The following is an 18,525-nucleotide window of genomic DNA, read 5'->3' as shown; positions in this document are numbered from 1 at the left end:
ACTCTTTCAGTGATCGTAAGATTGCACGTAACGTCGACGTATTTAGCCCGACAGGGAAGAAAAATTTTGTTGTAGTGTGAGGCTTCACATTAATGCACAAAAAGCGGCTAAAGGCAGAAATTCTGTTCGTGTATTTTGTGACAGAACTCCTAAAATTTTTCCGGAAGGAGTCTGAAAGTCGTAACCGCAAACTGCAGCTATAGTTTTTATGGTAGCCTCTAATTCTGACCAATGCATTCATTCTGTCATATATATTCATGAAGTGTTCGTTATGTCACGCGGAGTGCATCTTGAAGCGAATAAATTTACAAATTTTATTATTAGGAAATAAACCACTTAAGCAGCGCTTTTTCAATTTTTGTGAAATTTTTGTTTTTCCCCAGTGACAGAGAGGAGCACCAATGATACATTTGAATGCGACAGCACATTCTGCAAAACGGAAGGTAGGCACGGCACGAAAATTGGAGATCGCTTACATCCCCGCTGGTTGTGACATGGCGCGCTTGGGCGCATTTCAAAGCCAGCTCGTTGCTGTTGGCGTTTCATCGATGGATAGAACAGCAGTTATTTCAGACTTACAGTTATTTGAGACTTATTTGAGACTTTTTATTCTCCATTGCGTTTGGGCCTTCCTGTGTATTTGTTTACACTGTCCTGGATATTATTTATGTGATGATGTAAGAGCTATAAGTTCTGCAGATTGTAAATGAATCTGCGTGACGCTAAGTAAATCTAAGGTACGATATGTGGCAATGTAAGTTATCTCCTATGCCAGTTATTTATCAACAACGTTTTGTCTGCATTTCTTCCGCGTTACATTCCAGCCATCTACCAGCTGGCTGAGCTTTATAGACAAACGACTTGGCAGGCTTGTACTCCTGCAAACAACCTCGGAAGATTTTTTACGTTGCACGAAACGTTTTCTATATGTTTGTAAGTGAAACAAAAAGAAAAAAAAAATGTCGACACTTAAGAAACCCATGTGGTGCATGCGTGTTGTATATGGCTGTAGTGTGATACACGACAGCCTAAGTCGGACGATCCTGCAACAGCCCGAGCTGGCAAGGTCCCATTCCCTTTTCCCGCAGCTTTCAGCGCCTTCCCGCCTTTATTGGCCAGAGAGGCGCTATAACTTCCAAATCTGTTGCACCTCTTGCCCCCTTCAACATCCGTTGGACTAGAGTATGCTCTTTACGACCCATGTAATGCGGCACAATTTGACATGGCGCTGCTACTCTAGTTCCTTTTATGCTACATAGAAAAGCACAATAATTAACCGGCCTTTCGCATAGCGCTGTGAAAGTCCTTCCTCATACAAACCAAGTGGCCGCATTCTTGTAAGCAGGGCGAAAACAGACAGTAAAAGCGCTGTGCACAAAAGGTGCCATAAAGCTACAATAAAGTAGGCCTATGATCTGCTTTTAATTATATTCCGCAAGGTCAATGGCTTTAATTTGCGTCCTTGCAGATACCCGTTTACATTTAAGTCATGCCTTTGAGTTCGAATCGGGAGATTTAAGCACGTTCTGGGTCTTTCGCTCTTCTTTTTAAAGGTATTTCTCACTACCGAGGATCAATTTCGTAATATTATCTCTTCTTATACATTTTTCAACATAACTGAGAACTTGAGCTGCTACAGTGGGAACACAGGGTCGTGTTATCTTCGTCATTCGGGAGGCAAGCAGCATGAAGTTTAGAACTCCTACATTTCGCCTCCACTTCCAACGTAGCTTACGAACGTCCATTCCGAAGTAATGTGTGTGTACGCACTCAACAGCCCATATTTTATGGCTTCTGTACACTTGCTAATTGGACACAAATGCGCGCAGTATTCCGTTGGTGTTCCTATGAGTACTGACTTATATTCACTGAATGAACTAGGCGAGGCCTCATTTTTAACCAACGATCATTTGCAACTTCAAACTATAAAAACAGACACCGGAAGTTGAGGAGGTCCTTCTTCATTGCTTGAAATTGTCTGCCATGCGGTAGGTTCTCGGAAGTTAGGATTGGTGGAACCCTTTTCCCGTTTCATTTATTCGTTCCTCTTCAATCCATCAACCCTGATACCGTACAATATGAGGCTGTTCATGCTGCAGTGTATGGGGTGAGGGGGTAGCTTTAGTTACAAGAAACATTGTATGGACAAGCAAACGTTTCAGAATTCCGGTTCCTGAAAGTACATACTCCGCGAAACTTATTGCTGTCTATATCTGGCGCACAAACTCTGTTTCTCTCCGTACGCAGCGGCACACCTGCAGAAAATATTCGAAAGCGGCCGCGATCCATGCAACAACTTCTACGAGTTTGCCTGCGCTGACTGGAAGGAAATGTCAAAGGACTCCCAGCCGTACGAGTCTGCTGACGACGCACTCACGGGCTATGTGGAAGAGACGGCCAGGACTGTACTCGACGGTACTACCCGTATTCACAATGCCCTTATCATTGTCACCGATTTGAGAAAACAGTAAACACCATTTGTTTCGATCCAGGAGAGAAAATAGCGAGTGAACAATACTTAAGGATGGCCTGCTAAGGGAGCCTCAAACAAAAAGTGAGGACAAAAATAATTTCACCTCTAGCGCTAAAGTACTGCAATCTCATGACAAAGACACTACTTTACCTGTAAACGGAGCTTTTAAAATCGACGAAATATACAACAAAATGATATTACAGGTCTCGCTGCCACTCGCCCTTTTAGAAAGCAAAATGCGCTCTCTCGCCATGTTCATACACGAGTCTCTGAGGCTAGAATACTGTGCCATTCCCTTCAGTATGCTAATCACGCAGTGTTTTCTGGTCTTGCCGTTTCGCATTTTAATCCAGTGAAAAGAAAATTTTAAAGTCTTATTTGCTTTTCCAGCAGGACAATGACGAATAGCCTGCAGCAGCCATATAATCGGTTTGTGCTAGGATGAAAACATAGAAAAGAGAAAAAAAGACTACCCTCATTGTTCTTTTAAATGGCAATTAACAGCCCGTATGAACGGTTGTTCGAGTGCAATATGCGATTGTGTCACCTCTGCTTTAGATACGTTTGCTTCAATTCAGCAAAACTATATTACATGGGTTTTTTCCTTCTGCCCAAGTAACATTATTTACGTACTATAACCCACGTCCAGCATACGGTGCTCAGGGAATTCACAGTACAAAGCCTAAGTGCGCCAAAATTTTTTTCTTTCTGTTTGGCTTCGCCAGTGCCGGGTTTTTCCTCCCGTACTGTAAAAAAAAAATTAAGCAGTTCGAAATGGTAGAAAATAAGTTTAGACGATTTTGATCAGCCGCTTGTTTTATTTCCAATGGGCGTTATGGAAGATGACGGACGACGGTCTTCGAGTGTAGATAGGCCCTAGTGCGAGAAATCCAGAACACTGTAGCCTGAACACTGCGCCTCGGCTAGAATTGCGAATAGAACCTAAGTTGGATTGTAAAAATCCTCATGACAGTGTGATTTCTGTTGGGTGTGACACGTTTAGTTACGCTATTTTTAAAACGAAACTGTTCTATGATCCGCGTCTTGTACACATTACGCATATCAAGAAAGTTAATTATTTAAATATAGTAGTCCGCTGAACGTACACCGCAGATTCAGTATATTACAGAATTCGGGGTTTTGCTTCAGACCATTGATTGAACTATCAACATAAAGAAATATTTTGTCCAGCCGTTATGCAAACTTTACCACACACTTGAACAATATGGTGCAGCCGTGTGTCATAAATGTAGTCAGCATAATTTTGGTTTGAATTTGAGACAAACATTTTCAAAGTGGCATTTTGTATACAGATTGTAAATGTTGTCTGTTTTTGTGTAGTTGCGAACATCAGAGGAAGAAAGTTCGTTGGCTGTAAATGTTTTCAATTAGGTAGCAAAAAATCATAGTTCCGATAAAATTAATCAAACAATTGCGCGTTGTTGAATACGCATTAGGTCTGGTGCTAAGTCATGCATAAATGCGATTTTTTCCTGAAGAGAGCAAGCAGCAGATGGTCATCTTCACTATGTGAACTGAGCGTCAAATGTTATCAGGGTCAGCTCCCGGCGTCCCTATGATAAACGTGATGGGTTGTGACTGTCTTACAGGTAATCCCGTACCCGGAATGGAACCCCTGTTCAACCTTTGGGATGCCTGCAATCAGAAAGGTGCGCTTCTGACCGACTAACATCATGTTCTCGTTAACGAGCTGACCACTCGCTATTTTATATTTTTGAAATTCCGAGCTGTAGCAATATAATAATATGCGATTCCTCACTGTCCGTATTCTACATGGAAATCTGCATGAAAGGCGTTTACAATGTGTCCACATAACTCTCGGGGCCGAAGCAGGGGTCGCGAACCATGAGTACACACATCTGCTTCGCTGCTGAAGCTGAAGACTTCAAGTTCCTCTCAGGCGACTAATGCAATCTGACGCCAACAAGCCCCGCCCGGAGCTCCGCCGCACGCTTACGGAATGTTGGGGACGCCGACTAAGTGATTTTAAATATTTATGTCGCGCTGGCAATATCAGAAATGTTTTCCAGCGTTTACCGGGTTGTACTACTTCCTGTGTTAATAAAAAATGTTACGTCCCAACTTCACAATTACGCCCTCTTCTGTTAATGGGAATTGGGCACAACTGTATTAGTCGTCCCCCTTTCATGCTGCGTCATCTCCTGCCTTTTCCTGATCAGCTTACAAGAGCAGTTTTTCGCCGGAAGGTAGTGGCATAAGTACACCTATCGTCAGATCCTAGCCTCGCTGCTGGACAAACTAATACCAGGTGCTTCAGGGAGGAATTTAAAAAGGTGTCAAAAATAGGATATGGGATTAAAAATAAGGCTTTTGCGGCATAGAATTATCAGTGTTGGCCGACACCGGAAAGCCGTTGAATTTTCGTTAGTAGTAAGCAGGTTAACTAAATTCTCATGAATATTTTTAACTACTACAGATTGCCAACTGGTTGTAATTAGAGTTTTGTTGCCGGTCACTAGTAACAGCCATAACAGTTTTCAGAATTTCGAAAACGCAATTACCCTCGCCGCTGTGGCTCGACAAAATCTGGCTGCATCGGGCGAAAATGCATGCACTTTCGAAAGCATGCAGGAAAAGCAACCCATTTAGTACAGGTAACAAGTCGAAAAAGACAGATTTTGACCAGCCACAGTGCCAAGTGTCATCGCGTTTTCAAAATTCTAAAAACTGATATGGCTATTACTAAGGATCAGATACAAATCTTTAATTGCAACTAGGCTCCTAACTCTAAAAATGAAAAGGTTACTGATTAAAAATTAGTTAACCAGCTTGCTACTTAAAACGATTCACCGGTTTTCTGGTGTCTGCTAACACTGGTAATACTATGCGCAAGAAACAAATTTTTACCCGAAAAAGCCTATTTTTAGGAGAAGTTTGAAAGCGTACGCTGAAAGTGTGCGCACAAACAAATGTCCGAAGATGCAAGGAAATTATTTTCAGAGTATAAATGAGAATGTGATCGGTGACCTGCCCAAAATGCTCTCGAAAACCACAAATACCATGGTCTGAATTTACTTCTGAACAAATTTTTTTGTGAGGCGCTCATCATCAAACAATACATCGAAAAGTAGATGCGTGGTGCTATCGAATAATTGATGACATCACCAGTGCGGCTGTCGGGGTTCCTGGGAGGCACCGCGCTTCAAAAATCGACTGCAGATGTTTGCTCACTTGGCTATCTTCACATCTAACGAGACTGATTCTGCTTGAACACCTCTTGAAAGAAGTTAGTATTAGGTCCTCAGAGACGGCGCCTACTACCGCTTAAAGGGACACTGAGGAGAAATTGAAGTTGACTTGCATCGACAGAATACCAGCTCCTGATTAAAATAACGCCATTCATACTGACAACAAAGCTCCTGTAACATAGAAAAGAGCAAGAACCAAAATACAGGTATCGCCGCCACAGGCCAAACTCGCAAGTACAAGTTTCATGGCGTCATAGGACAAAACAGTGATGCTAGAACCAATAGTTCTAGCAACACTAGGACACGAGAAGCTACGAATCACTGAGGCGCAGCAAATGCATGCGCAAATCTCCTTGACGTCGCCAGATGGCGCCACGTACCCGATAGCTACGCGCGCTCCTGCAGCGCCGGGACCAATCAGCGCTTGCTCTCAGCGGTATGGGGGCTCCCGGTATTCCGCTAACGGTAACAAGGTACACGGTATGCTAAAGGCGTCTATTTGCGAGAACTTCGTTGACGCAAATGTAAACGAAGCGACGGCCGCAATAGCCGATAGATGGCTTCAACGTGCGTCCGGCGGTAGCTTTCTTTTCGGCTGCTGCTGGGCCGCACTGCTGGCCGCCAGAAATCACGGAGTCTGCGTTACGTCATGTGAATGTCATTTGTCACGTCACTTAGTTCTGTGTCGTCATAGCAGAATCCCAAGTTTGAATCAGAGTGGCGGGAAAAACTATTCCAACTTCGAATCGAAATTTCTTAGAAATAAATGCATCTTTCGCTGCCGGCCAAGTGGCAACAAAGCCATGAAATTCCGAACTATCGGATTTTGCTATAAAACAAATATTAATAGAGCTCTCCTCAGTGTCCCTTTAAACGAACTGGACGATGTCCCGGCAAAATGCTTGCTACAAGTGCTTGCCTTCGGATATCATCGCTCCTTATCAGAAAAATTTCCCAGAAAATCTCCCGAAGGGCTGTCCTAAATGACTTCACCATTCGTATACTGGCGGGCTGCGAAATGGAGAGCAGGGCAGCTAAACCTTGCGAACACGCCATCCTACTCCTAGGCACTAAGCACTGGCCAGTACTAATCCTCTTTGTTAATAACGCCTAGTCAGAAATGAGCACGAGTAGCCAACTAAAGGAATCGCCATTACATGAATGCGGCTTAACACAATAAACTGTACCATTTCGCATCTTTCCCCACATGTACAAAGTGCATTCTTTGCCTCTTATTTTCGTGATGATTACATCGCTTTACTTCTGGGTGGGTAGAGCAAGAGCAACAAAACGCGGACGCAGAAAGAAACACACAGAACGTGGACGAAGCAGACTGTCAACTAAAAATTTATTGGAAAACCTGCGCTTTTTGTTTCCTTGTCAAAATTATCTTGCTTTCATCTCCCGTGGGGTTAATACAAGAAATAAATTTATTTTGCTGATAGAGAAATTGGTGGTGCGCTGACGCACTGCTGTCCTATTTCCTGTATCGCCCATGCTTCAAGAATTTCACGGGTTACTTTGTCTGCATACCTGCATACCTACGGGAGATGAAAGCGAGATAATTTTGACAAGGAAACAAAAAGCGCGGTTTTTCCAATAAATTTTTAGTTGACAGTCAGCTCCTGTAATTCTTTCTGCGTCCGCGTTTTGCTGTCACTGCTGTACCCACCCAGAAGTATGAACCAACTAGCTCAGTTTTCTGCTCTTTTAACATCGCTGTATTTTCTGAAGTAAAGGGGAGCGTTCTGAACATTTCTTCGTGGCCATTTCCGGAGAATGCTGATGTTTTGCACAGTAATTTCGAACCATATTTTTTTTTCATAAAAAGGCAGGCGCGGGCGATTTCCTTAAGAAATGGGTACGTTACAATTGGAAATGTAGAAGTACCATTTCTTAACGACACGAAGAGAAAGCCCACACAGAAATAGAGAAGAAAACAGAAACAGCTTTGCTTGAAAGTGAAACTTTCGGTTTCATTCTCTTTTTTTTTTTCATTCGTCATTCCTTTCCTTTCGTGGAAATACACGGTTTGTTTTCGTCCGAATTTTGATTCCGAGGACCCTTATAATCGGACCACTTTTCATCATTCGTCGCCAGGTGCCGTCAAGGACAGCCAGTTGAAGGAGATTCTGGCCTCTTTTGGACTGAACATGGTCGACATCGGTGCAGCAACGGCAGCGGACGTCCTACGAGCGGCGGGATCCGTGCTCTACAAGCTGGACAGCGCACCCTTGCTCTCTCTTGACATGACCGTGAATCCCACGAACGACACGCTGAAAATGTTGGCGGTACGTGCCTACTGCTTTTCTTTGTCCAGTTTCGCATCTTCACAATTTCATTTAACCTTGAAGGCGGCGGTGATACTAGCGGACGTGGTGTAACTGAAAAATTCCGCACTCCTTCGCACATCTCCAATTTGCACTCGTGATCACCCTCTGAAACTAGTCGTATTCATCGTTCTCACAGGAATATGGCGCCTTCTCGGGAGAGATAAAAATTGATCTTCTACGTAGAATATCGGTTGAGTACAAACCAACGTGATTGCCGCATACCTGGTTTGCTTCCGCGAGGTGCCAAATGCGTATGACAAGTGGCAGGTTGCCTGTCCTTGTAGCAGACGCCATAGGTCATCTGCGCCTGTCGCCAACGCACACCGCGCATGCGCGATAGAGACGGTCGATTTTCCTTAAGCCACTGGAGCTCAGGGGAGAAATGGGGAGAGGCGCGCATGCGCAAAGCTTCGGTATGAAAAACGCACATTCCTCGCTGTTCTAATGAAGAAACGTGTACGAAATCCATATCCTTCTAAAGTTAATTTGGCACAAATTACTCATTCCTGTATGAATGCATCAGTGAGAAAATGTATTCTTAATTTCGCTCTTCTAGAAGCTTTAGGCCACTACATGAGAGCGAATAAAGGTAAGCTATTAGCTATACGCTAGTTTAATGCTTCGCATAGAGCTAGATTTGTCCACCACCAGGGAGCCGCAAAGAGAATAAGACGTGTTCAGATTTGGCTTGGTTAATTTTTGTTACTCACTTTTTCTCTGTTGACAAACATCTGCCCTGATATTTGTTTCCCACTCCCGCTTCCTCCTGGTTTCCATAAAAAAACCATTGGCCTAATACGATGCTTCAGCTAAATTTGCCAGGCACGCTTATATTAGGTTCTTAATCAGACGTTTCAGCTATGAGGTGAAAGGAAAAAGACAATTTATATTTTCTTCGTTTCAAGCTGTCTAAAATTGTGAACTGCGCGTCGAAACGCCACGAAGACCCACATGGACATTCAGGGCAGTCTTAGTGGAGGTTTCCGAATAAATGTTTGGCCACCAAGGGCTCTTTCATGTGCGCCTACACAGCATACGAGTGTTTTTATATGTTGCCTTGTTCGAAATACGGTCACCACGGCAAAGATTGAACATGCGACCTTTCGACCAGCAGCCGAGCAGGAAACCACTGTGCCATCTCAGCAAGTTGTTCTCATCTGTAATTTTTCACAGTATAGTGGTTTTAGGGCCATCCGTCAATATGGAATAAAACTCGAATGTTTAGAGTGCGTTTCGCCCATACAAAGCTATTACTCTACTAACGTTAATGCCATGCTTAGCTATCCCTATGATTTTTCTCATCGTTCGAGTTAAAATTGTTTAATTGGGGCTCGCTAATAAAATAGCTTCACTGAGCACGTATGGGCTTGGTGCATGAAATGTTCTCGTGCTGTTTTTGCAGTTTGATGATGCAGACACTTTGCTGAGCCGACAGGAGGCTATGCTCGACGCCAACAAAAAGTCAATGTCGGATCTCGCCTGCAAGTTCATGAAGATATTTTACGAACCTGGGCAACAAAATGACACGCTCTGTGACGCCATCGCACAGATCGCAATCCAGCTGGCAAACGTATGTGAATTGGTTTCTAGATGACACGCGTTCCGCTTTGGTGTGTATCGTGATCTTTTGTGACTGTAAATAAATCTTTGCCTGTATCGGGAAGATCTCGCTATACTACGTGATCCAGAAGTCCTTCATGGTGTCCGATTCCTTGACACCAGAGCAGAACTGAATATTTCAGGACACAAAACATGCAAACCGAAACTGAAAGTTTATAAACTAATATGCAATGAAAGACATACCGGTAAACTGTCAGGCAAAATAACAGTTGCTCATAATAGACACATACTAGAAATACAATGGAACATGTCTATCTGAGGCAACTAGTGACTGCACATCCGTACCATGAAAAAGATATTTGTTGCAATGAGTCTTACAAATAGATTATGTGGAACAACTTACCACTCTGACTGAAACAAAAATCCTGCGAGAAATCACCTTTCCTATTTTCTCCTCTGTGACTTTCCCCCTGTGGGACGAAAGCCGAGAAGCTAAGCCAGAAGATTCAAATTAATGTGTGGCAAGCAAACAAAGACAAGGGCATATAAAGTTTAATCATAACATTAATCTTCAAAGAAAGCAGATTTGATTAAAAAAGAAACAACCTTCAATTGTTTTGGTGAAAACGGGGCCTGAAATGCTGTACGTTTTCGAAGTTGCATAATAGTGCTTTGGGGGAAAAATTGATTTTTAGGAGAAGGATACGTAGCGAGGTGTGGCAGAGCGTTAAAAAGGCGTGAGAATTCCGAAAATTTGCTGTGATTACCTGGTCGCGGCTTATGCAGAACCGGCTGATTCAAGGTATTTGAAAAGGTGTTTGTCGTGCAATAACCAGCGATGATAATCACAATATAAGAACTTCAACAGACCCTTGCGAAACTGGGGCAAAGTCACTCAAGCGTGTATTTTGCGCACAGTGGTTATGGACCGGTTTGCGCATGTTTTTTTTTTCGGAACACTAGCAGCGTTAATGCTAATAACACGTCTCTGCCAGTGACGCCCTTGAGTAAGCAATCGCTAATTTCCGTCCGCCCGCCATAGCTTGTTGTCACAGTTTAAGTCTAAATAAATTTTGGCATCGCTCAGCCTATAGCGTTCGCTCTTTAAAGCAAAAGATGGGCTGGAAGGCAGTATCGTAAATATTAAATCCCCATATTACTTCTAAAAATCATGTGTAGCACCTTAACAATGCTAATACGCGAAATAAGGTGACTGGTTCCTTAAATGTGGATCTGAGTGAGACCGCCTCTTGTGTTTCCCAGCGTAATACAAACATGACTGAAACAAAGATGGACTTTGGATAGAGCACGCATCGTAGATCATTCCTTTCCTTTAGTCTCATGACAAATCTGCGCAGTGAAGACCTGTAGAAGAAGTGATTTTAGCTCACCAAGTCAACAACAAAAAAGCTGTGTCAGCACACCTAGCACGACACCTCCATTATGCATGATGAATAGTTTTTATGGTGTCCAGGCTCTAATCTTCCTGCAGTGAACACTGGCGATGCTCCACAAACCATAGCGATGGAAAAAAACTCCTGCTTCTCAAACTACTTGCCCTGTTGTCGTGGCCGGGAGCCTCAAACGGGGTGGCCGTATCTAGGTATCTGCATCAGTGACCTTATTTGAACGATCCCTCATAAAACGACGGTTTTCCGCATTCCTCTCTCTTCGCGTTCCAAAATAAAGCCTCTCGTTTATGCGCCAGTGCGTTTATCGCACAAATATAACCGCTGATTACTAACTCAAACTAAACACATTATTAAAAATTGATTTTTGGAAGATTTCTTACAGGATTTTTTTTTTCTCTTACAGACGTCATCGTATGACAGACACCTCTATGACCGAATGCTGTCATACTCCATGATGCCCTACCGGACTTTCTCCTTTTTCGAGCCGGTAATGCACACCTGCTCTTCGGAGGGCGGCGTACTTCTTTTCTTTTTATAGCAGGTGACCGCTCGAAATTTTTCTTGAGTACTAAACGGTCACCTGCCTAATAATACAACTACTTGGCTACTGAGTGCCCAGTCTTGATGCTGCACCAGTGAAATTTGTTCTTCGGCAGCTGGTTATTGGACATTTTCGTCAGTAAATGTCGTTGTAGCTGGAAGACATAAGCGAAGAGATGTTATGCACGCGACAGAAAGGGTCGTGGTAAGCGCTCTGTACGAGACAGACAGGACGAAAGGGAGCAGAGGCAGAGAGAGGGGGAGCAGAGGCAGCAACTGTATTTTAAGTTCCTGGTTCCCTAGAAAAGAGAGAAATCTTTGATATATTTTTGTTTCGTTTGTATCAATGTCAAAGCGCCGATCATGTGATTTTTCAACGGCATTCGGTTCTTTCGAAAAGTGAACCCAGTCAGCAGCGACCAATAGCCGTATCCATAGCTTCGCCCCACGCACAACAGCAGCTCTCGATTGCTTTGGCTTTGTGGCTGTTGATTTCGATATGTGCTGCTCACGTTTAACAGGGCAGCGCTAAGGATCGCGTGCCGCAGAAAAGCCGTCGTCGTTATCGGCGTCGATGCCGCCGTCGGTCGCCGTGGGAAAAAAAACCGCGAAAAATTCTCCGGAGAAGCAACCTATGTGGCCAGGTGGGGTAGACGACTCCTAGCGAAGTGATATCTGTGTGTAAAATATAGATAATGAACAATGCCGCATTTAAAAACATTCAGCAATCAATGCTATCGCGGCATACCCTTACGTGGAGCTTAAATGACCCTCAAGTTTTTCTTCATAGTTTGTTTAGCGATTAGTCTTGTGCTCGATAAATGAGTGCTTCAAGATAAGAGTGCGCCATTCAGAATTTACCTCTTGAGCGGTATACTTGATCAGCAACGAGCCGATGATGACGACTGCACCCCTGGGCTCTCTTTTACATGGCTGTGTAGAAACACCAAGTGCAACTATGTTTTATTTATATGAAATATTCTCTTCTCTTATGTACCGGTCGTACCCTTGCATGTTTACGCAATACGAAGAGCTGATGCAATCGCCCGCCTAGGACACAAGTGATAGCCGGATTGCTTACATCGCGTAGGACCGTTGCTTCTCTCTCATTATCTCTCCTTTCTGGATGTGACTAATAATTTGTTTCAAATCACGTTAATCACAAGTATCTGCGGTGCCGGTTAGCATCAATTTAATCGGCCTAATTTCTTCTCCACAAACCATGGCAACGACGGTATTCCTCGGGAGCAGGACAGGCGCGTCTCGCTCACTGCATGTGCCCCCTGCGATGTAAGCAGTCGCACATTTAATGTCGCTCTCTTCAGAATCATCGAAATCACACACGCGAACCCTGGGAATGGCATGAATATGGCGTTTCAGTGAGACGTGAATTCCTCGCGTTCCGTTTTCTACGAGGGAGCAGCCTGGACAGCTCTCGACTGCACTCGCTGCAGCGGGACTGCTGCTGTGCTGCCACAGAAAGGATGACAGTGCTCCCACTCGCATGAGCACACTGGAAGTCTCTCGCTATTGCGACAGCTCGTATAGGTGCGCTATTAACTGCTCCTAATCACCCACTGGAATACGCCAGTACAGCGCACGTTCCGCTGCAACCATGGGGGTGTGAGAACGAAATTAATGTGTCCGAACGCAATTATCGTGCATCGATGACGATGTAACGACGCAACTACATGACCTAAAAACACGGGGATTCAAACACCCCCCAACAATCAGAGAGCACAACAGTGATGACGCCTCTACACAATTCCTTATTAGTGCAGGGCTGTGACATCATTCCATCACCAAATTTTCTGCCTCTCAAGGACGAAAATGAATTGCACTTAAAAGAAAAATGATCCAGCATGGACTCTAACCTCATCTCGAAAGGTTGAGAGCACGGAGCGCAGCCCCTCGACGACAGGACCTTGGGTTGAAGGCGATAAATGGAGGCATAGCTTGAGCGTCTCGCACCGCAGTGTGTTCTACACAGCGGGCAACATCTGGCTAAGATTGCCAATTAGCGTCAGCATTTCCTGCCGCCAGTCAACAAAGTATTTGAACAAGCAACCAAAATCCGCTTGCCAATGACGAGTGGCACTGGCATGCGGCTATCGCCTGAACTACAAGCGCGCTGAAGGACGCTGCAGCGCCAAGACGTAGCGCAAACTATATTCGCGCGTTAACCTGCTAGCGGGCGTGCGTCCTGTTCGACCGGCGTAAAGAGAGTAGCCATAGGCCATTGCCGCCTTCGCAATCGTGTTCAGTTCTCATTTGGGTTACCAATCTGTGCTCAAATTTCTTTTCTCACTTTCGGTCAAAATCTTTCGACCACACGGTCTACTTTTCGGCGCAGTGGTGCAGCACTCACTACAACACTAAACATATGCAGAGGACTGCACAATCTGTATTATTTTGCACTTAGTAAAAAAACGATTCTGTATACCTGGATATGCGTCAGGCCGCCAAAGACACTTCAGTGCTCAGATAATTGCATTTAAAGATTTTACCGGCATACTAATAAAACTCGCGGATTGAACTCTTAAAGGACTCTGCGATCACTTTTTGTAGTGATCAAAATCTATATCGACGCACGCATTTTACTTCCAAAATCGGCCGGTAATGTCGACACCTGTATTTCGGGTTTGGACTGTTCTAGCTTATAAGTTTTTTTTTCTTGTTGAAACACGGTAACTGTCCGATACAGCCAACGTTAATTTGTCCTCCAAAGTCCCTTTAAAAACGAAAAGATGTTGAAAAGCAAGAACAAGGGTTCCCCTCGCCTTAATAAAACATGCCGCGCGACCGATACCTGGAAGGCTCCGCGTCACGACTGAACAACGAACCCTGTGGCCTAAGGACTTTTTACGTGGGTTGTCCTTCGCGGCTGTCAGAATTCAGCGATCAGAGGGCTTGTTAGCAAACGAGTATGCATTCACACAAATTACAGGGTTCCTATACAAACTCTGATTAGGACGACAAGACCGTATTTGAGGCTTTTATTTATATTTAAGGTGACTTCTTTCTTTCGTTGAAACAATTTTTAAGGGCTGCTTTATTAGTTATTACTGTTGAGCGGTCGGTACCACGTGGTAAGCGGAAAATTCTTGCCATAAACATGCTAATGTAATCCGTTGCCTTATCACGCAGTGTTGACTTTGACTTCAGTATTGCCTGGAGGAATCAGTTACGCGTATTTCAGCTCTGCCACCTTCTGTGTTCCTGATTCCTACCTACTTTTCTTTAATGTGCGAAACATAACTGCCACCTTTAACTGAGGTTCCAGTTATGATGCTTTCTGCAACGGAGTTCACGTTAAATAGTCCAATTTATCATCACAATCCTGAGTGCAACTTATCAAAGTAGAAGATACTGTTTTTCCAAGTCATATTCTTGATGAACACAAAAAGGACTGCAGCTAAAAAGTCGACTGCAATATTATTAGAAGGGGTCTTACGTTTCCACAGCAAATCTGCGGTAGCAGAAATTTTCTTTTCATAATAAAATATCGGAAACAGCCGTAACCACCATCGCATCCAAATATCTGATATCAGTGCCGCATATATTTCTTCGTTTCAGTTTCTTTCTATGCTGGAAGGAACCAAGAATTACACTGGAAGCACTGCAAACGTCATCGGCAGGAACATTGTTCAACTATACACAGTGATGGAAATCGTGAAGTCTCCGTGAGTACATGGCCTATAAACCAGACGCTCTCCATAGCGAAGCTCTCCCACCATAGTTGAATAATTGGCGCTTACCTATGCAATTCACGCGAGTTTAATCACGAAACGCCTTCAAAACAAAAGTTTCATCCAGCTGAGGTCATAAGTCTTTTCCGTACATGCACGTGTCGGGGCATGTATGGGCGTCTTTTCGGCCGCGAAAACTACACCAGGGAGCGGATGGCGAGCCGGGTATGACAGGGGAACGAGGGGGGGGGGGGGGGGGGGGGGTATGCCTGTTTTGAATGCCTAAACGCGATATTCAGCATAGAATGACCCTGGTGCTTCTCGTCATGAAGTGAAGTTCACCACGTTCCTATATGACGTCCCAAACACAGGACATCTTGAGGTAATGTGACCGTCTTTCTAGATTTTTCACGTGGTTATCAATCAAACAGTGCCCACATGAAACCAGCATCGCGGCTTCGGCGAGAGATCACAGATCACTAGCAGACTTATCGCAAGAATTGGGCCCAGCCTGTCAAGTAAAACTTGTTGCTGGGTGAGTTGGTGCATAGTTTCTGAAAAAAGCGCAACACAAAAAACAATCACGAGAAAGAAAGACAAGACGACGCGCTACTGACAGCTGACGCAGCCTGTCGCAGAAAAATTGATGTATCCTGCCACCTTAGTATGCCCGCTGCAGTGCGAACCCCCGGCTTGGCAGACGGGCGGAAGGTGCAGGTTCATATCGTTATTTGCCTTATTGACTGAAATATTCAGGGGTGGTTTTAAGTTCTTTTCATGGAGCTCCTTCGTCATGCTTTACGTGATTTTGCGGAAAAATGTTTTCCGTTGCTGTCACGTACTAATGTATGCACGTGAAATATTTCGAAGTTTGAGGGCATGTTGATGCTGTACGCTCTGGCAACGATGAAACACGACTGAGTCGCGAGCAGAGCTGCAATAAAACTTTATTTTAGAACATTTTATCGCGAAAGTACCTACGCCAGGGGTCTTTGTCCATAGTAGCTAGTTTACTCGCGCTCTAAGGCCTGCACCCCTGTACTCATGCTAGTCCATCATTGATTTGAGCTCTAACGGCGAAATATCGTGCCGCCCTGGAAGCAACTAACTACAGGGCCACGGCCAGATGCTCGCAATGAGGTCGTCGACATCACCAAGAGTACCAACGCCTACACTACCTTCTAGATGCACCGCGAACTACAGTTACTGACCTCATAAAGACGATTCGAAGGCGTAAAACAAAGTTGAAAAAAAGAACTCGGCGGCTGCGATAACGACCAGCTGGAGCGGGGACCGTAAGGTGAAAGCTGCTGCGTTCTACTTGAACCTAACCTTCAGCGCATTATAGCACGTTGCATCTTTTGGTGGATGGCTTCTATGGAGGTGCGCGTTATTGAAATATGCAGATAAGAAAAATATTACTTTTTCTCGAGCCGACTTCGCGCTATGGCAGACAATCGTCCGTGTAATTTCCTCGAGACACAATTTCCAAGCCATTTTGATAAACGACCGAGATGTCAGGATGCATTTCAAGCCACTCGAAGTTAAATTAAAAGGACGGCAGAAATTTAAAGTGCGCACGCAGTACATTGTTGCAACATTCGCAACTTATTTTTTTACTCACATGTTTGGTTTGGTTTATGGGGTTTAACGTCCCAAAGCGACTAAGGCTATGAGAGACGCCGTAGTGGAGGGCTCCGGAAATTTCGACCACCTGGGGTTCTTTAACGTGCACTGACATCGCACAGTACACGGGCCTCTAGAATTTCTCCTCCAAAGAAATTCCAGCCGCCGCGGCCGGGATCGAACCCGCGTCCTTTGGGTCAGCAGCCGAGCACCATAGCCACTGAGCCACCGCGGCGGCCTTTTACTCACATGTGGCAGTGAATTTATATTCATGTAGGGGGACTATTTTGACTAGTTGGTTCATTGACTGAGACCAAGCAAACACAAGCCAAACGCTGATTTAGCGCGTGTATTGTCTTTGTTGTCCTTGTTCGTCGCACTGCTTTGCCTTATGTTAATCAAAGTTTTGCCTGGACACTTGGGTAGAGAGGGTCCCTGTTGGTGATAGGTGGCCACAAAAAGAACTGAAGAATCAAATAACCATTGTCTTAACGAGGGGGAAAGGTATCCATTTCCAAGGCGCTGCTGTCGAAATAAAAGCATATATTTTAGAAAGAAAACAGAAGGAGAATCCAGAAGGAGCGTGCTTTTTTGCTAGCAAGCCCTCAGGCTTTCAACTCCTTCTGTGGTTGTGTTCAGGGGCGACGCGCTGGCGTACGTGGCGTTCCACACGGCCGTCTACCTGTCCCCATTCCTGGAGGACAAGGAAGACTTCTGGGATCCGGCCATGGTCCTCGTGACGCGCCGCACGAGGCCGCATCCTGTGCCCAAGTGGCGGCTCTGCCTGCGGCTCGTGGAAAGGGTGTTGCCTGGCATGATGCTCGTGTCCTTCCAGAAGGACGACACCATCGCGCCGCTCTTCTCCGATCTCATGGCACGTGTTGCATTACCATGTGTCGTCGCGCAAATACCGTGGTCATGTTATCACCAGTTTAGAGCGAGCAGGGAACAGTGCAACAACAGAGTCACTGGTTCTTTGTTTTACCTTACACAACGGCGCATGTATGCTTACTTTGTAGCAATTCTCAGAAAAAATGTTTTGAGCGAAGTGGAATTCATGCGGGTAAGAATGGCCAATGGCTTCGCTCTGATCACGCGGGTGCAAGCAAGTATTCCACTTTTCCTGATGTTCTGGTAATCAATGAAAAAATAGGATTCCGTATAACCTAGTCACTCTTTTTCAATCGCCGACACTCCACCTGCTCTAGTAAAAGACAGCAAGTAATTCCCGTTTCCCAAGCATAAGGAAATAATATACCTGTTCGAAATACATAGTCTGCCAGTTTTAAAAAACACTTGCATTGGATTTCTGACGATGATAGTGAATTTTTATGGCTCAAGGGCATCTGCGCCCAAACAGCGCCATACTATAAGCTGTTATCGTTTTCTCAAGGTGGAGTCAAAGACCCTTTTCCCAAGCATTTTAGCCTGATTCAGCCGAGCACGAGGCCAGGCGAAGCTTGTACTCATGGTATGACCGGTGGGTACCCGGCGGCACTGGGGATCGAACCCCGCACCTCCAGTATGTGAGGACTTTTTTGTATTTCTACCACTATGCGCTGGGAACGCTGATATGTAGACAGATACTCCTTCTGAACTTTTATTTCTTCTTGAGCGAAACTTTTGTTCAATGCGAGGCAGAACCTTACTGTAAACATGTAG

General features: G+C 44.6%; 1 protein-coding gene across 1 annotated transcript in view; it reads left to right on the top strand.

The window, feature by feature from the left end:
• Nucleotides 1-18,525, top strand: part of LOC149343405 (uncharacterized) — a 32,432-nt gene that overhangs the window by 78 nt on the left and 13,829 nt on the right. The window contains exons 2-9 of the mRNA XM_089546960.1: nt 384-443; nt 2,248-2,415; nt 4,084-4,143; nt 7,804-7,994; nt 9,439-9,606; nt 11,412-11,495; nt 15,125-15,231; nt 17,503-17,737. Of these exons, the coding sequence (XP_089403086.1) occupies nt 384-443; nt 2,248-2,415; nt 4,084-4,143; nt 7,804-7,994; nt 9,439-9,606; nt 11,412-11,495; nt 15,125-15,231; nt 17,503-17,737 (1,073 nt within the window). The remainder of the gene's footprint in view (nt 1-383; nt 444-2,247; nt 2,416-4,083; nt 4,144-7,803; nt 7,995-9,438; nt 9,607-11,411; nt 11,496-15,124; nt 15,232-17,502; nt 17,738-18,525) is intronic.

The sequence above is a fragment of the Amblyomma mixtum genome, chromosome 5, assembly GCF_055824585.1.
Source record: "Amblyomma mixtum isolate Tamu chromosome 5, ASM5582458v1, whole genome shotgun sequence".
NCBI lineage: Eukaryota > Metazoa > Arthropoda > Arachnida > Ixodida > Ixodidae > Amblyomma > Amblyomma mixtum.
Note: the sequence above shows the minus strand (reverse complement) of the source record. Positions and strands in the feature narration are given on the sequence as shown.